The sequence below is a fragment of the Aotus nancymaae genome, unplaced genomic scaffold, assembly GCF_030222135.1.
Source record: "Aotus nancymaae isolate 86718 unplaced genomic scaffold, 86718_ANA_hifiasm-v0.15.2.pri h1tg000022l_1, whole genome shotgun sequence".
NCBI lineage: Eukaryota > Metazoa > Chordata > Mammalia > Primates > Aotidae > Aotus > Aotus nancymaae.
This window is the reverse complement of record NW_026988435.1, coordinates 20,847,970-20,868,172: the sequence shown is the minus strand read 5'-3', so window position 1 is coordinate 20,868,172 and position 20,203 is coordinate 20,847,970. Positions and strand designations below refer to the sequence as shown.

Here is a 20,203-nt window from a genome sequence, read left to right as displayed (position 1 = left end):
TTTTTATATTCATTTATATTATACTTATGTGCAAATTCTAGCTCTAATAACCATAAAACATTTTGGGCTTCACACGAGATTACAAAAATCTATTCCATTAAAGAGTTTTTTTAGTTTAAAAAAATACATGCCTTTCTTAAGTAATTCTTATGACCTATATGGTTGTATTTTACAGATGGGAGAAAAAGTAACTGATAAACATTAAATGAAATATTCTAGTTATGTAACATCAGACTTCATTAAAAGGCTAATAGATTATTACTATGCAGCATAAGACTATAAATAGAATAAGAGAACAAATTAGTTTAAAATATTTTTCCCTTGAAAAAGCTTTTTTTTGAGGATATATATGTCATTCCAAAGCCTTATCACTGCTGTGAATATATAACAGCCATAAATATCAACTGTATTTTAATATTTAAGATTATTAAGGCTCACTGTGTGCCTGATTAGTTCCAAACTTTGCTTAGAACTCATTAAAATCTTCCTATTATAGGGAGGGCACATATACAATAATCAAAGTACACTGAAATTGAGAATAAATCTAAAACATAAACAATCAATTACTGTTTTGTTGATATGGACCTGAGACAATGATTGTCACAGGCTATAGGTTGAGTATCCCTAATCTGAAATTGCTTGGGACCAGAAGTGTTTCCAATTTCAGATTTTATTCAGATTTTGGAATGTTTGCATTATGCTGGTTGGGTATCCTGAATCCGAAAATCCTAAATGCAGGATACTCCAATGAATATTTTCTTAGAATATCATGATGGCACTCAAAATGTTTTGGATTTTGCAATATTTCAGATCTTGAATTTTGAATTTGGGATGCTCAACCTGTAATAGAATTTGAGAATATTCTAATATTTTATATATCATACTTTAGTCCAAAATAGCATGACCAAAACAAAACAAATTTGTACTGAGTCTCTTAAAATACTACTGTAGGTTTACATATATGGAATGATTCGACTAAGTGTTCATGATTCGCCTACCTACTTTCAAAATAGAGGCTGTTTTAGTAAATAGCAGATTTCTATTATAAAACTGAAATATAGAACCTCTTATACTCTACGGTTATATGTCCGACTCTTGATTTTGCTGAATTTAAGATTCTCCTAATTTTCACAAGCAAATTGCCAAAGTCACAGTAATTTTCAATATATAGGTGTTTAAAATTCTAAATTTCCTGGAGCTGTTTTTCAGACACATAAGAAAACATTTTTACCAGCATAAATGCATTTCCTATTTGTATATACTTCCTTAAGAAATTGTATGGCTTTTAAAATATACTGAAATCATATCTATTCAAATTCTCAACAGATGTTCCATGTTGGTATATGTAGCAGAGTTCTATACAATCTGCCATTACGAGTAAAGTTAACAATATGTTATATTTGCCTCATAGTACCTCCTCAGAATCCTGTTCTAGAATTATATTTGCCCATATATTTTGGTGACCTATGCTAATTAATTATCACAGACATTGCAATAAAATCACCATGCATTTGCAAAATGAAATGTGATACTAGTCATTGACAGAACTGCTTTGTATTTAATTTTTTAAACTTTTTCACTAGACCTTTAATCAGGCTCAATGCCATTTATTCAGTCATATTTCCTATCACCCTCCAATAAGGACCTCCCTTCTATCTAGGTTAGGCTTGTCTTCTCACAAATGCATACAGGCCTTTGTTCCTTAAGTTCTCCATATGTGTGATACCCTTTCTTGTTCATTCCCCATCTACCTACAGATGACCTGTTCAGTAAAATTAGTTTAAGTCATGCTTTTGAGACCTTGTTCAGTTCTAAAGATGCAAATGACTTCTAAATAATATTCTAAATATACTTTTCTAAATATTATAAAACCATATTCTAAATTTATAACTTCTTATGGACTTGATTTTTTATGTAACTATATACATATATTAGAGGATACCAAATATATAAACATTTATATTCTGGAGGTAGTCAAATCTAATGGGAAACCGATGAGATTAAAATTCAGAAAGCTAGATATATCACTTACAAGTAACTGTGACATAAAATAAGGTACATAATCCTCTAAGTCTTACTGCTCTTATTTCTAAAATAAAGTTGGTTAAGGAAGTTTACATGTATTTTAAAATGTTTATGAGCCATTTTTTAAAAACTGACAGTGCCAATAAATGAAGACAACTTACTTCAAATTGCAGAGGACTGAAATAATATTGGCCATATTCTTTGACCACACTGTAATACAAATAGGAATTATAAATAGATATATCTTCCAAGCTAAATGCTTAAAAAAATTAAAAACATGGCTCTAAATTATTATTGAGCCAAAGAAATAAAAAACTATACTAATATGGGAATATCAGATATCAAAACTTATTGGGCTGGCAGTCAAAAAAATTTCCAGGCCAGGCATGGTGGCTTAAGCCTGTAATCCTAGCACTTTGGGAGGCCAAGGCGGGAGTATCACCTTAGGTCAGAAGTTTGAGACCAGCCTGGTAAACACAGCGAAACCCCGCCTCTACTAAAAATACAAAAAAATTAACTGGGTGCGGTGGAAGGTGCCTGTAATCCCAGCTACTCAAGAGGCTGAGACAGGAGAATCACTTGAACCCAGGGTGCAGAGGTTGCAGTGAGCTGATACCATGCTACTGCACTCCCGCCTAGGTAACAGCAAGACTCCACCTAAAAAAAAGAAAATCAAATTTGAATATAGAAAAAAAATTATTTCAAGAATTTAGAAAAATAAACTAACATAAAGTAGGATACATAAAATATAATGTAACAATTTGATAGTCAAAAACTTTTTCTTTCCAAGTTGGATGGAAGATCAAAAGGGAAGAAAACTCACCAGTAGAAACAAGAAAGGTGGTAATACAAAAAAAAAAGTTTTAAAATTTCTTGAAGAATAACACATGTAACTTTATGTCAATAAACTATAGTACCTTAACAACAATCATCAAGAAAAGTATAAACTACCAGCACTACGTTCAGAGGCAGAAAAACTGAAGAGACACTGTAAAACTTAAAAGTTTGCCCTAGAAATCTGGTAACAAAAAAGAAATCAAGCCCACATTGTTTTAGAGCTGGGCTATTATGTCAAATCTTCAAGGATCCAGATAATTTCTGTGATATCTAAACTGTCACAGAGCCTGAAAAATAAGAAAAAGCCTCCTTAATGATTATACAAGGCTGGTATAATTTGTCTATCCAAAATTGACAAATATAAAGAAAGAAATTATAGACCAATTTTGTCTATGTACCTATGTGCCAACACCCATACCCACTTTTGGTAAACAAATGATGTGGTGTACAAAAAATATATATAGTAACCAAAAGTGTTTACAATGATATTTTTAAAGATAGATAAAAGTTAAGAACTTTACAAGTATTAAGAATTAAGGAGAAATCTGTTCAGCATCTCAGTAGATGAACTAGACAAAGGCACCTATTACCATTATTTCAATAATGAGAATATGTTATAAAAGTTTCTGATCCCTATAATAAAACCAGAAACGAAAAAAGAAATAAAGATATAGAAAATAATTATCGGGAGACAGTTTATGGAAATAATCAAGAAAATCAAATGAAAAACCATTAGAAAACAGAGTTCAATAAAGTAATTAAATACAATACAAATATGTAAAATTAGTTATCCTATCATCTACCCTTTCAATAACCTGGTTAAAAAAAAAAAGTGGAAGTAAATGACCCCATTCATAAAGGCAAAAAAAATTAGCTAGAAATAAATTTTAAAAGTATAGGACCATTACAAAATAAAATTATAAAACCTTACTAAAGAATATAACAGAAGACAATAAAAGTGAAAAGGTATACCATGTTCCTTTTTGGGAAGACTCAAAATACAAAAAAAAAAAACAAAACAAAAAACTACTTCATATTAAATTAACATATAAATATAATTATAAAAGGTTTTAGAAAGGAAATAGCAATTGATTTGTAAAATCATTAGAAGAAAAATGAGACTTGCCAAACTTTTTGTTTATAAAAGAACAAAGATTACTAAGTGTTCTTCTAACAAAATGTGAAAGTGTATTTATTACAAATCATCTATAATATAAATAAGTGTATTGTCCAAAAACAGAAAATTAGATCAGTGGAATACAGAGACACAGTCAGAGCTACTTATAAGTAGGGATTTAGTATATGATTAAGTATAAATCCTTGATAAGGGATTTACTGTATGTACGATTTAGTATATGTGTCAAGTCAGTGTGAAAAGGATGCATTAGTCAATATTTTATGTTTGACCATTTAGGTATTTTTCTGTTCAGAGAAAACTAAAATCTTCTATCTAGTAATCAAAACAAAAAGTATTACGAAACCATGAAAGCAGTAGAATTAAAAATTTGCATAAATTAAAAAATGATCACAGGCTCAAATCTATTTTTAAAAAGCTGCTATATTTTATAAGATCTAAAAAATTATGTACAGTAAGACACAAAAAATAAATTTAAAAGACAAATTATAAACCACAAAACATAATTTTCAAATTATAGATGAATCAATTGTTTCAGAAGATCAAATGTTCATTTAAAAAAAAAACTCAGTGTAATAAACATATAAAGAAGATGAATGACAGTCGGCATAAATACCAAATGCCAAAATATTTATGAAAAAACTGACCCTCACCAAAGGTCATACATTTAAAAAAAATGGGATTACATTTCTAATGTCATTTTGTTAAACAAATATCAAGAGTAGTATAAATCAATATAATGATTTGAAGGCAATTTGATAACATTTTTAAAATTTGCAAGCACTATGGCTTGTCTGCTATGTTCACATAAGTGTTCAATAATATATGCACAAAAATGTTCACAATATTGAAAATAACTCAAGTATTCTGCAACAACAATGCTAATGAATGTAATAAGAATAGGTAACAACTTGGGTGTTCTTTATGACAGACACTGCCTGAAAGTTCCACACGAATTATCTCATTTAATTCTCAAGACAGCTCCTCATATAAGTGAACAAACTAGTTCTGATAATTTAATAAATTACCTAAGGTGACACAATTATTAAATGATAATGCTAGTACTTAAACCTAGACCTTGACTATAGAGCCCTTGCTGGTAACAGTTAGTAAGAGACAGAGCTTCCTGAACTAGAATAAAAATAATTTATCAGTGTGCTGATGTATTGTTCACATCAGCCTCTATGGTGGCTAAATATGCATTAACTTTCTTCATATTTGCTGTAACATGAGTATCCTATTCTGGAAGAATGTTTAAATAAATGTTGATAAACTCTAGGAAACAAAGGAAAAATACTGAGATAAATCTACAAATCCTGAATAATTATATATATAAGAAAAATAAACTAAAAAAGCAGCAAATAGAGTATACTTCTACTTGTATTGAAATTATAAATATATGGATGAATACCTGAATGTAAGTCAGTCTCATCTATCTCTCTAGGACATACAAGAAACAATCACTAGAAGCTCATTGTGCAGTGAGAATTAGGAAATGAGAGAAAAACATTTAAATTCTATATTTTGGATTATGTATTACTAGTTTACATAACACTTTTTCTAAAAGTCCTCTAGGTACTAGCTGTTTTCTCATTTTATGTTCTTTTTCCACATCAAGCTGCTTCTTTATCATACTAACTCTAATTAACGTTTCTTTCCCAAGCAGAAAATGAGGTGCATTAAGGCAGGAACTCAGTCCATTATCCTAGCTACATCGACTGGGTTTAGGACAATGCCCTGCATATAAACAGGTAATACCTTTTTAGTATTTATTATCAACAAAAGGATAAAAAAAAATTATAGTCATATAACAAAATACCATGAGAGGGAAGAAATGATAACTGTATAACATGGATGAAGCTCCAAACACACCACTGAGTAAAGGCAGCAAGACAAAAAAGGACCTAGAGTGAAAGATTCCAAGTGTATAAAGGCCATGAAAACTAATTTATGTTGTTAGAAGTCCAGATGATGGCTACTTTGGGGTATGGACAGACTGCAGTGATGGGAAGGAGGAAAAATGGTACTTCTGGAACATTCCTGATGTTCTACCTCTTGGCCTAGTTGGTGGTCACACAGGTAAACATTCACTGTGATAATCCACTGAGTTGGAAGTACTAGTCTGAGAGCCTAAAGGTAGGATGCAAAATTGACTTGAAATATTTGGCATTTAAAACTCAGACTACAAATGTACATAACCAGGAGGAAAACCGTCTTCCATTTTTATGGCTGCATAGTATTCCATGGTGTATATGTGCCACATTTTCTTTATCCAAGTCTATCATTGATGGGCATTTCGGTTCCAGGTTTTTGCTATTGTAAACAGTGCTGCAATGAACATACATGTGCATGTCTCTTTACAAGTAGAACGACTTACAATCCTTTGGGTATATACTCAGTAATGGGATTGCTGGGCCAAGACCAGCCTGGCCAATATGGTGAAACCCTGTCTCTACTAAAACTGCAAAACTTAGCTGGGTGTGGTGGTGGGCGCCTGTAGTCCAGCTGCTTGGGAAGTTGAGGTAGGAGAATCACTTGAACTGCAGAGGCGGAGGGTGCAGTGAGCTGAGATCACGCTAGTGCACTTCAGTCTGAGCGACAGAGCAAGACTCCATCTCAAAAACAAAAACACTCTTCCCTCAATTTATAACACAATAAGCATGAAAAAGAACAAAAATTTTAAAACACAGTATCTGATTGAGGGGAAACAGGAAGACAGAAGCAGCCACCATATGTTAAGATTCTGTGGTTGTGTACGTATTTTATGAATTAATTCTGAATGTTGATAATGATTAGAATCGATTGCCAAAAAAGGTAGAATATTTAAATATGCGAATAACTGTTGAAGGCACCAAAAAATGTGTTAAAAGATCTACCCCACAAGAAGGCACTAAGCTCATATGATCTTACGAGTGAGTTCTAACCTACTCTCATGGAACAGATCATTCCTATGCTAATACGTTGAAGTATTAAACAAACAGGAAAGCTCTCAAACTCATTTACCAAAGCTAACATAACTGTAATAGCAAACTTGATCAAGACAGCACAAAAAAGAAAAACATATACTAAATTCTTTTAATACAGAATGCAGAAAGCCGAAATATAATGCTAATCAGTTAAATAGTAAGCATTTGAATTTAAAAAATAAAAATTTACTAAGAAAAGTATTTTAACTAAATAGTAAAAATAATTAATATAACTGGGTTAGAGTAAATCTTTAAATTTGGCAAAAAAAAAAAATTCAAAAAGTAGAAAAAGGAACATACTATTTTTAAAATGCATTTAAGGATAAAGGTACTCTAAACTAATTCAAATAGAAATGATAGACTGGGAAAAAATACCGGACACATGTCCATAAAGCAGGTAAGATATAAGAAATGAGAATACATCTATACCATGGAATACTGTGTGTGTGTGTGTGTGTGTGTGTGTGTGTGTACACAAGTGTGTATATGCATGCAGCTAGTAAAGACAATGTGATACTGTCTAAACTTTAAGAAAGTCCACAATAGATTTCTGCTATAAGTAACGAAATATTATGAACAGTAAAACCTACATTAAAAAATTTTTTAAAGTATATATGTGCGTTGTTAGAAGCAAAAAGAAAAAAACAAGGTACACAGTGCTAAGAATGGTTACAATAGGGCAGTGGCAGAGACAGTCATTGTTAGTTTTATTTTAGACACCTTTATGTTATTGAATACAACTGCATTTTGTATATATCATTTTCATTTCTTATATGACAAAATTTTTAAGGTGGCATACTATCAGCTAGAATTGTCCAAATGCTAATCATTTACCTTTACCAAAATCATGCATTAATTAGAAACAACTTGATGTATGTTTACATGGGGTTACACACATATATTACTCAATTACCGATAGGTGAAAATGTACACCGACACAAACTAGAAATTTCATAAACATATTATAGAAAGAGAATTTTGTGATAGTAATTATTAGGTTAAGCCATATGAAACTGTTCATTTTGTTACTCCAAAATGGTACTGACAATTTCTAACAAATGAGTAAAATATAAAAATATACATATATATATATATATGCAAATGAAGGTCCTTGACACAGATATGGCACACTCATTTTTCATCTCCTACTATATGTGACCCAGAACTGGACATATAAGATAAGCTTTGTAATAATAACAACAATAACAGCTAAATTCTGAGCATTTACTATCAACCAGATACTAATTTAAAAGCATAAAATTGATAGAATTTAAAGTTTCCAATGACTCAATAAAATAATTTAACACCTTACAAAACTGAAATACAGAGATTGAGCAATTTGTCCAAAATCAAAGCTACTAAGCAGTCAGCCAAGGCAGTCTGGTTGCTAATATTAACCTATAAACTATTTCTTCCCTAATGTACATTCCAGCTGTTCTTGTGTTTTTCCAACAGAAAAGCAGGAAAGGGAATATAATAGTAAGGAGAATGGTTAGTGAAATAGAGATACTGTAATAATTATTTTTAACATCTGACAAAGAGCACAAGTTTCTTATGCTATGAGTAAAACGTCAAACTTGACTCAAACATCTCCAAAGCTACTTGAAAACTCTTACCTCAGATTCACTGAAGTTTATTAACCATAGTATTTATTTAGATTATACACTAAGAGTAACAACATAACATAACTTGTTTAAGAAAACGCTCTATCCCTCTTTCACAAACTTGATTCTTGCCCATGCTTTCCTGCTGTACTACCAAAATCACAGAGCAAATCAAAAAATAAAAATATATGAAATACAGAAAATACACAAAGGAAAAGATGCAAAGGGAGTCATCCCATGATGGTGAAAGGAGATTTCAAGTTACTAGTTATGCATCAGGAGAAAAGAAAAATCAATACATATTGGGGCCAGTCATAAAGCTCCAGAATAGATGTCCCAAGAAGATAAAATGGTAAAGGCAGAATGAGAGGAGATTTAAACAAGCGGTGGACAGGTTCAAACTAAGTAATACACATAAAAAACCAAGCAAACCAAAAAACAAAACAACTAAGTCTAAGGAAAATGAAAGTTGAGGGGAAAATGGGAAGTAGTAATATTTATAATATAGCTTAATTATATATAGCATACATAGTAATATTACACATGCAGAATTATTATATAATCAAAATTACAAGATTTTACACATGCAAATATGTGTGCGCGTGTGCGTGTGTGTGTGTGTGTGTGTATGAGGGATGGGAGCTGTGTCTATCAGTGTATGTATGTGAAGCAGGAGAAGAAAGAGAGCTCATCATTCATATTCCATAGAAGCAAATTCAACCGGTAATGTGTAAACTATGAATCAAAAACACAAGCATTCTATTTAAAGATATGAATTAATGCCAAACAGATAAAATAATTAAAAGTCATTATCCACTGGGGGCTTAGTAACTGTTGCAATACATACAATTAGGTGATTCTTTATATGCAGATATTAGTTTAATAAAAATGGGATTTCCAATTCAACATAAAAAGACTCAACCTGATCAGAAATGACAATGGCACTGTAAATCATAAATAACTTTTCCACAAGAAGTAAATACTTTAGAGGACATAAATTCAGTGTTTTTTAAGAAAAGAAAATGTAGATTATCTGGGCATAAAAATAAATTTGCAATTGTAAAAATTAAGAAGCCAGTAAGAAAACAGGAAACTATACAAAGTATTAAAACATGAAATTATTAAAAAATGTATTTTTCTTCTTTTTTTAGAAATGGATTCTCAGCCTTTCTTATGGGATCGTAATAGGATGATCAACTGGTCCTGGGACCAGTTTGCTTAGAACTTTTCCAGTTTAGCACTTTAAATCCTGTAGTCCAGGAAATCCCTCAGTCCTAGGATTAGGAGAGTTAGTCACCCTAATACTAACAAATTAAAAAATGCTTACTGATATGTCTACTACTATGCACAAGGCTTCTGTTTTGAACTGTATACTGAAAGAAATGGTGAAAAAAAAACAGCTTTTGAAAGATCAAGTTGGATAATGGCAGAATAAAGAGAATGAACAGTTTTAGATTTTTAATGTGAAAAAGAAAGGAATGCATAGTTTACTGTAGCAAATTATACATCAAAAAAAAAGCTGCTTTAAACAAAGCACTAAGAAGGGTTTGAAAAGAGTGAAAGAAAACAAAGATTTTTGGTTAATGTAAATAAAATGACAAAACATGCATAGTGTTTTCATCTTTCAAATCTGTAAAAGCAAAAAATTGTAATAGAAACATTGTAAAGCTCTGATGTTAGAGAGAAAAAGATGTAAGTACATCAAAGTGTTCAGCCTGATGGTCTCACATGTCTTGAACCAACTAGGTTATCAAAAATTAATTACGGAGAAACATTAAAATAATATAATAATTTTATAAACAAAGAAAGCAATTTAGTACCTCATGATAATAAAGAATATTATAATACTGACCAATAGCATGAACAGTGAGGATAAAATAAACTCAGCTATCATTGTTCATCATATTCATATTCCATAGAAGCAAATTCAACCAGTAATGTGTAAACTATGAATCAAAAACACAAGCATTTACTCAGTTATTATTGTTCATCAATGTCCTCATACCCTTCACATAAAAAATACAATGAAAATTTCTGCTGACAAATCAAAAGCACACTATTAAAGTGACTCAAATAAAAAGATCTTTTTCCTTGAATTACCTGGACTAAGAGAAAAAGAATCAGTATTAGTTTAATTAATACATAAAAGAAACTCCTAGGACATCTGGTGGCCATAGCTAAGATAGAAAAAGGGAAATTATACAGAAAATCATACTGAATTCAGAGAAATAAAATATTTTAACAAGTTTAATTTTGAAAAAGAAAAGAAATGAAAATGAAAATGTTCATTGTACCTTAAAGAACCCTGCTTCAGGACCACACCTGTCATATACACTCCTGGATTTACCTATCGCCATGATAATACCTTGCATGTTCGGTGTCATCATGATCTGCCACGGAAGATTTAAAGTAAGAGTTTTTGAATAGTTAACATTTTAAAAAAGTTTTAAACTAAAATAATGTATTTATACATGCAAGCTGAAACTCCTTTGTTTTCCACTATTTATAAATCAAATGTTGCATTTTTAATAGCAAATTTAATCCAATATACATGTAAGCATCTTTTAAAATCATCCATTCAGGGCACAGTTGCCTCTTATGGTACCTTTCTGCAAACTGCAAAAAGGCATCCTCTCTGAATTCGAGAATTTTAAGAAGGCAAGCTGCTTTTAGACGAGCAAATTAGAAAAATGTGCTATCCTCTGCGTGAACTGTTTAGAAAAAGCAACATCCCTTTTTATCAATTAAAAAAAGTACCTCTTCCTCAAGCCTCAGAGAGCTCAGCATGAGCTCCATTTGCTTCCCACTTCTGCCCCTTGTCTAGTCATTCTTACAGAACTGTACAACCTGCACATCCCTAAGCAGCAGCCTGTATCCATAACAACTTATTTTTAAGTTCCAACGCACATGCACTGTTAAACTGTCACTCCAATAAATTTTTAAAAACAACAAAACACACAACTTTGTCAATAGCATAAGCGCTTGTACAAAAGATAGTGTTAAATGATTAATCAAATTCAACTTTTTTAGATGTGAGAAGGCACACCCTAAAACAAGCACTTAACTGCTTGATCAATAAATTGATATGTTTATTAAAAACATGCCAGGCTCCATAATTTTCAAGAGCCAGCATGTTTATAAAATAGCTAACTGGAACAATGTAGAATCATAGTACTAAATACTTAAGCATTTCTTTGTTTTCATAATAGCTTATTATTTTCAGCTGTTTATATTCTAAAATATCTACCAAGTGAAATTACTCAAGGCCTTGTGAAGCTATCTTATTGCAATCAAGAGATTGCGACCATTACCTCTGATTCCCTGAACCTATTACTCACTGTATTTATTTTGGATTATACACTGAGAATTGCAATATATCTAACATCTGCTTAAGAAAACCCTCTGACCAGTTTATCTCACAAATCTGCTTCTCATTCTCTTTATGGCCCGAAATTTCTTACACTGACAAAATGATATGTCTTTATGACACTTTGACTTTGGTGATTAACTATAGCATGATAGTAATTGTAACACTGGAGTAACTCAGAAAAAAAGTTACATGGAGAAAACTTATATATATGCAATTCTTATCCAAACCCATAGAACCTAACAAATGATAGACTCAACAAGCATTTTTCCAAATCACCCCACTTCTCAATAGTTATGGCCTTCTTACTATTCAAAAACAGCTTTGCTCGCCCAAGTCTCAAGAGAAAACTGAAAAAGGAGAGAAAATAATCTGATAGAATAGGATAAAAAATCATTTTCATCTGGATTCCAAAGAACTAAATCATGAAAAACAAAAATGCCTCCATACTATTGGAAAACTAAGTAAATGAGAATTAACAGTGAAGAGATGAGTATAAAGATGGAGGAGCTATTAACGGCAGGCACTCAGTAATCTTGATGAGTTATTCCATTCACAGTCATATGGAGACGTTGTAGTAGCAAAAATATCAATTATCCATCCTGCAATCATGCTGTGGGATTTTCTGGTAGGAAATGGTGGGCAAATGTTATAATTCAAGTAAAAAAGGAATGGAATATAAAAAATTATTTTCAAAGGAAAAACTTTTTCATACTGAACAAATATTATTGTAATCTATCAACCTGAGAGTAAACTGGTACTATTTCTGCATAAAAGAATTAACTCCAGAAACACAAATTTTTTTTACAAATTCCTTAAGTTTTCTACTTAAATTTTCATTTTCAATTCAAAGTTCTGTTAATAATTGGTAAAGTAATTTTGGACTATGAGGTGGCAAAGCTGTATGTTATGCAGCAATAGACATTAAGTATGAGGGTGCAGGCATGCCCAAAGTATTTGTATTAAATAGCAAAGACTAAGTAGCAATGGTGCAAAGGGCTATAAAAGGTACCTCGTCATCATACCCCCCCTCCTTTGATTCAATCATAAATTTCCCTACATGAGGGATCGCCACCTCAACAACTCGCTGATTAGAAAGTGGTTGGCTTGTAGTATTTTCAGGTTTCTGCAGAAGAAAATCATCAATATAAACATTAGAAAAGAGAACAGTGGAGAACAATGGCATCCTTGTACAACTGTACAACCTGCACATCCCTAAACAGCAGCCCTGTATCCATATGACTTACTTGCAAAAGTTCCAATGCACATACACTATAAAACTGTTTAAGCACATACCCTTAAATCTTTTTAAAAATACCTGCATTTACTTGGTATCAAATGAAACCACTTAAAATTGAACATCAAAATCAAATGCATTCATCAAGTAGTAATACAAAATCGACAGTTTTCCCTTTACATCCTCAAACTGGATATTACCAATATCATTACATCTTTCCCCTAAGTATTTAGAACTTCAAGTACTTAAGATAAAAAATACTGGAGTTGTATTTTCTATTATTGTCTGTATAGCTGAAATTTTTTTTTAAAAGTCCAATAGCTCCCGAAAACCTTTCTTGATATCTCAACCAAAATAAGATATGACCTCCTCTAAATTCATTAGAATTTATAGGGTTTTTCCCTTATGATTTTATCCATCTATTCTTTCTGGTAATCAATTATGTATCCAGTTAATATCCATATTCTATTTTGTTTAACTTACTATATACAACCTATGAAACTCCAGTATATTTACATCTTAAGTGTTCAACAAACATCTGCTGAAAATAAAAAGTTGTTGGAAACTGATATCCATTTTTAACAACTCAATCAGATTTATTCCTTTTTTTATTAACAAATTCTTTGTATTTCACTAATCTATACTAATACAGAAGTCAGTGTAAAATTCAGAAAAGTTCATTCAAAACTTTATGACACTAATATGATTCATTCAAAATACTGCACAGATTTTACATACTTATTTATTTTATTGAACATATTTATAACTAGCATATCCACTATTTCCCTATTTTAAAAAGTCAAAAGTGCTGAAGGTGCTTGAAAGTAACTTAAGTAATGGAATTGTGTAAGTTTTCATAAACAAGGATAAACTGTTTTGATATTTCAAAAAACATTTTAATAACAGCAACTAAATAGGTTTTTTTTTCCACTTGAAATATGGGTAAATTTTAGTAATGTGAACATTTTCTGGCTTTCCAACAGCATATATGCAAAAAGATTTTAATTAAACAATAAAACAAAATGAACAGCTGCAGCTGGTACTGCCCCTTTTAAAATAAATGTTATTTCTGGCTGGGTACAGTAGCTCATGCCTATAATCCCAGCAGTTTAGGAGGCCAAGATGGGTGTATCACTTCAGGCCAGTAGTTGGAGACCAGCCTGGCCAACATGGTGAAATCCGTTGCTACCAAATATACAAAAATAAGTCAGGCATGGTGGCATATGCCTGTAATCCCAGCTACTTGGGAGGCTGAGGCATGAGAATTGCTTAAACCCAGGAGTGAAGGTTGCAGTGAGCTGAGATAGCATCACTGTACTCTAGCCTGGGTTATAGAGCAAGATTCCATCTCAAAAAACAAACAAAAAAAAAGTGTTTCTGACCACAACATTTTTGGAATACATTTCTTTAATTTACCAAAATCCACATCTTTTCATGAAGAAACGATTGGCCTCAGCAGGTATCATGATTATGAGACATAATATGCAGCTAAGCCAACACCTGGTATGCAACAGTTGTTCTAGAAAATGACAGCTACTATGAGTCATTATACCATTTCATTATGCTACTTTAAATTGCTTATATTTGAATAATTTTAAACTAATACTATTATCACACACATTCTACAAAGATATGCTTGGTCCATTTTAATTAAGGATTTTTTATCTTTCTAGCATATAAGAGAAGAAATGTGCTAGGTCTCCATACACAAAAGTGAAATATAAACAGGTAAATTCAGAAATCTGTTGGAATGTGTGGTGATGATTTTTCATTAGCAAACCAATCCAAAACAATACTATCTTAGGAAAGGAAAATATAAATTTAAGGCAAATGGTTATTACATAGAATACTAATCCTTATAAAACACATTCCCTTTGGGGGAAAAAAACTGCACTCAGGAAAAATAAATGTTTTATAAGCCTTGTCAGTTATTACTGAAGAGTTTCAACAGCATAATGCTGATTAAATACATGGGTAAAAGTTGAAAAAGGGAAGAAACTTTGCTACATATAATAATTCTGTAGTATCATTCATCAAATTTAGATATCCCAAAGTACCATAAAATTTTTTCATATAAAGAATTTAAGGGCTCACTGAAGTAAAATGTATGTTTACTTATCTTCTTCTACTATTTTCAGGTCTTATATGAATACATTAATAAAGGCTAAATTTAAAAAGAGTTAAAAACAAGTTTCTCAGCTAATACATTGCAAAAATAATTAAAATACAAAGATTTTTATGAATTGCCTGAAATCCATTAACTATATGACTTTTTAAAAAGTGGTCTCATAAGAAGGGTGGCTAAAATGCTATATAACTGTAAGCCGATGGCCACATTAATATGCCTTTACCTTTTATCCTAGTAATTCAATGGGAAATCTATTCTAAGGAAATAACCTGAAATATGAAAAAAGTTTTTATTTCTAGCACCCTATTTATAATGTAAAAGCAGAAACAAATATACAATGGAGGAGGAGGTACATAAACAAGAAGTTAATTATTCAATGGACTAATAGCCATTAATTGTTTTTACTGAGTTTATAACATGAGGAAATGGTTACAAAGGGTAAGTGATTAAAAGGAGGCAAGACAAAATTTTGTATGCAACTATAAAAATAAATCCTAAATCTACATATGAAAATAAGAGTGAAAAAAATACCAACATATTTACAATAATTAACTTTAAGTAGTGATCGAACTATGCATGACTCTCAGGGTCTACTTTTCTGTATTTTGAAAATATTCTAAACTATTCCATTTAAAATTAAAGACATTTTTCTAAAAAGCAAGGGGCCTAAACATTTGGAAACTCTAATTTCCATGGTTCTAAGCTTTCCAGGGAATTCTTCTTATACTAAGGTTGAATTTAATATATTTTATTTTTGGAAAGTGGTTAGGACTGAAGTAACAGAAGGAAACCAACAGATACTCAGTGCCTACTACATGCCATACCAAGCACTTACAAATAATGCTCTCGACGAATCCTACAATTACTTACATTTTATGCAAAAGAAAACTGAGTGCTATCTAGAGAAATTAAGCAATTTGTTCAAGTTTACGTTAATAATAAGTAAAACTAACATTCTAAAACCCAGAAATGTTTAATCCCAAAGTCTGAAGATATTTTTCACCTGTGCAATTTATCTTTTAATGTACGCTAAGTTTAAATGAGAAAACACCTATGAAGCATTTACCATGATGCTAAGCAAATGACAGTAAGATCAAGAATCACAGGCTGCTTCTGACAGCTACGGTTACTGAATTCTTAGATTTGCTTCAGGATTTATACACACAATGAGGCTAAACTGTGTATGACACTCCAGACACTCCAGATAACAATGAAATAAACAGACAAATAGTGTATTTGTCTATCCTATTATCTCCCTGTCATCCTCCTTTCTGAAGTAAAGACGGGGTAGTAGGTTGCTACCTTATAAGATTATATCCATATTAGGAAGCTGCGCAATCAAAATTTCCGCAAATTTAAATTCTATATGATCTGCCAAACTTAAAATCATGATTCTAAATTAAGCTAAGTAATGCTTTTGATTTTCTAACACCATCTTAAAAAGTGACACATTAATCATAATTTAGGCTTTAACAAATAAAAGTTCTAATTAGCAGAGGACTTGCAAATGCAATTTCTTTGTCAGGCAAAACTGTTCCCCCTTGTACCTACTCCTCTATTGTTTCTCTTCTGCTAGGTTTTCCTCTTACCATCACCCAAGAATCAGACATCCCAGATCCACTAAACAAAGCATTTTCCATGAAAAGCTTTCAAGTTACTGATGTTCATATCAAATTCATTTAAAGCTTCCAAGGCATTGGCAAAATTTAGAATCACCAAAGAGTATCTATTTAAATTAATACATTTTTAAGAAGATGATGTTAATACATTTTCAAAATGTTTCAAACAAAAAATAATATTTTGTTATTTAGTTCATCAAAACAAAAATAAAAGAGTACCGTATCTCTTGAACATTTTAGCTGAAGGAAGTCTTATTATACATTCAAGGCCTCATTGCAATTAGCAGGTTATTGCTGGCATTGAATTCCCTGACTAAGCAGAAAATTATGTGTTGTAAAATTATATGTGGTACTCTCCAGTTCTTGAGGCAAATCTTCAAATATTAAAAGGAGCTACCATAAAATCTGCATTAGAGCTGCTTATGCTCACTAATAAAAGATAAATGACTACAGGAACTGAAAGGTTTAATAGTAACAAATTCTTGAAATAGCTTCCCTCAGAATGTCATATTCATTGATAACATAGTATAATACCAACATCCTCAATTTACTGTTATAAAAAAACGTATTTGAAAACTACAATTCATTAGACTAATAATTACATTTTTGCATAGGGACATTCTTGAAATATTCATTAACAGTTTTGCAATATCATATTTATCCTTCTAATAATATTCTAACCCATAGTATCGGTATCTAGTAGTTTTATTGTTAAACACATTTCATGAAATTACGACAAATGTATCTTAAAATTCCCAAATATTCCATTGTAATCAGATTACAGATGGAGGAATGAGTGAGACAGGAAAAATACTGGTAAATTTTACACTTCTCTTTTTAAGTTCCAAATCAAATGGCCATTTTAATCTATGATTATGATTCATTACAATTATCTAACAGAAAGACAGAAACTTAAGAGAAAAGTGTCTTTAAAAATACAGGAAATCCCAGTCTGAGCATCAGATGACTTGCCCATGGTCACTGATAATGCCCATGTTGGGCCATTACCGGGCCCTGTATCTCCTGACTCCCAGACATGTCTCTCTCCACTATAGTGGAGGAAATGTCATGAACATGGCTATGTTCAGAGAGCCAAAAGAAAAGTTCTTACCGACTGCAAAATTGTTTCAGGACTTTTATCTTCATGCTCATGTGACGCTTTGGTAATTACTCGAATAGTCTCTTCTTTCACGTGCTTTGAGAAATCACTTCTTGATGGCTGCTCTAGATATTCTGGGTCTCCTGCTGCTTGCGCTTCATGAGAAAAGAATCAATTGTATATCTAATATAAATCATAAAGTCTATACTAAGATAAATCTTTTATTCATTTCTATATCTGAAGTTATATAAGAACCAATCTTAGTCTTCTATTTAAAGTAAAATATATCCTTCCATGTATTGCACTTCTTCCAGAATTTATTAAAAAACAAAAACCAAGAACTAAGAGTACTTCAACAATTATTAAGGAAAGCCCTCATTATAGTTTATGGTAAGGAATTCACAGTAAATTTTTCTGCCATGAGAAATACCAAAAGTTTATTTTGGAAAATTGTCAGCACTTTACCAAAAGAAGAATTTGGTCTGAACAGCAATCCTGGGCTGACTTTCCACACAGTGCACAGGAGCTATTTTTCTCTGGCCACAGTATCCTCTTTCACACTTCCTGACAAAATTCTAACCCTGAATGAACCTAACCTTCCATCTTTTCTGAACTTGCCTCTGGTAGCTGAGTGTTATCAGAGGAAAAGTATTCACAGCGTGGCAAACTAGTACCAATAAAAATTCATGACTTCTCCTACCCATCTTTTGAGTTCCAGATGTACAACGAACATCCCACTAGGTGTTTCCTAGACTAAATGAGCTCTACATGACATGACCTAAAGGGTGTCTCTCAGTAAGTCTCTGACAAAGCAGCCAGTCTCTGCCTCCATGAAGCTTTCAATCATCTGTGGAGAATATCACTAACCAAATAATCATACATATAAATTTTGACAATATAACACATTCTAGGACTAAAATAACAATGAAGTGATGTGAGCAATTTAGATTGTGAGAAATCAGAAAGTGACCTATAAAATGAAGGATGAATGTGCTGCTTTGCCAGGTGGAAGAATGAAGAGTCCATGCAGTCAACATGGGCTAGATTCAAAAAAGAATAATATGACTGGATTATAGTACAAAAGTGGAGATATGGCAAGAAATGATGCAGGTAGGGACAAAAGCACTAACAGACTTTAAATCAGGCAACTGGAAGTGAGTACTTTTTTAAGACAATGGCAACATAGCAAGTTTTTTAAAAATTATTCTGAGGATATTGTGAAGAATGAATTAAGAGAGGAAAATAAAACTAGAGGTCAGTGAAGGTAGTAGAAGGCAGTACAGCAGTATGAAAAAGAAATGAATATGCTTTCCGATAGCAGAGACAGCAGCAGAGGGACACAAAATTGGCTAGATTTTGGACACAAAAGTGTGGAGACTACACATGAACATACCAAGTTTGTGACATGAGTTAACTAAGTTGATGGAGGTACAACTGACTATATGATAAGGAAAACTAGAGGTGATAATGCTTACAATGTGTAAAAAAAAGGAAGGAGAGAAGTTAAAAGAAATTTAATGTTCTCATTAAATAATTTCCTGATTTTGGACTGCAACAGCCTTTCAGTGCCCATGAGTAATAGATAAAGAAAACGTTTGGCTACCGTCAGCTTATCAGTAATTCTGCTTCTGGAAGATTTCATGATATGTAGCTTATGCCAGTTTCTTTAGGGCTTTAACAGAGAGAAACTCCTTGTTGATAAAACTTGTCCCGGTGTTTGCCACGCTTCCTCTCTTCACCACAGTAGGTAATGTCAATGGTTAATAACTGGATGCAAACTTAAAGCAATGAGGACCAATAAATCCATCTGGTTTGACACTGGCCTAATAACCCATTGAAACCTAGAATCTTTGTAAAATTGGTCTTTAGCAGCAAGAGTAATTTCATCTGATCAACAAAAGTAAAATCCACCTTATGTCACCAGGGCCAAGGTTTTCTTCCATAAAAGAGTTTGAGTGCAAAAACCTTATGAATAACAGTGAATGCTTCTGGCTAAATGTCATACAGAAAAATTTTCTCTAGGGTTTGCCCTATCTATATACCTCCCAGGGAACTTATGTAAGTGGTTTTGTTGCCATGATAGTTGAACCTACAACAGTTTGACATCCTGGGAGATGGGAAACAAAAAATTCAAATTGCCTTCCCAACATGTTTATTGAACCTGTGCTATATTCAGTATTGTATTA

At 31.9% G+C, this 20,203-nt stretch overlaps 1 protein-coding gene across 2 annotated transcripts in view; it reads right to left on the bottom strand.

Annotated features, from left to right (window-relative positions):
• Positions 1 to 20,203, bottom strand: part of USP25 (ubiquitin specific peptidase 25) — a 138,126-nt gene that overhangs the window by 15,385 nt on the left and 102,538 nt on the right. The window contains exons 18-20 of one of the 2 annotated variants that reach the window (XM_021671977.2): positions 18,030 to 18,172; positions 12,947 to 13,060; positions 10,862 to 10,957 (exon numbers count right to left, since the gene is read on the bottom strand). In XM_021671977.2, the coding sequence (XP_021527652.1) occupies positions 10,862 to 10,957; positions 12,947 to 13,060; positions 18,030 to 18,172 (353 nt within the window). The remainder of the gene's footprint in view (positions 1 to 10,861; positions 10,958 to 12,946; positions 13,061 to 18,029; positions 18,173 to 20,203) is intronic. The other variant, XM_021671980.2, reaches the window with a different exon arrangement.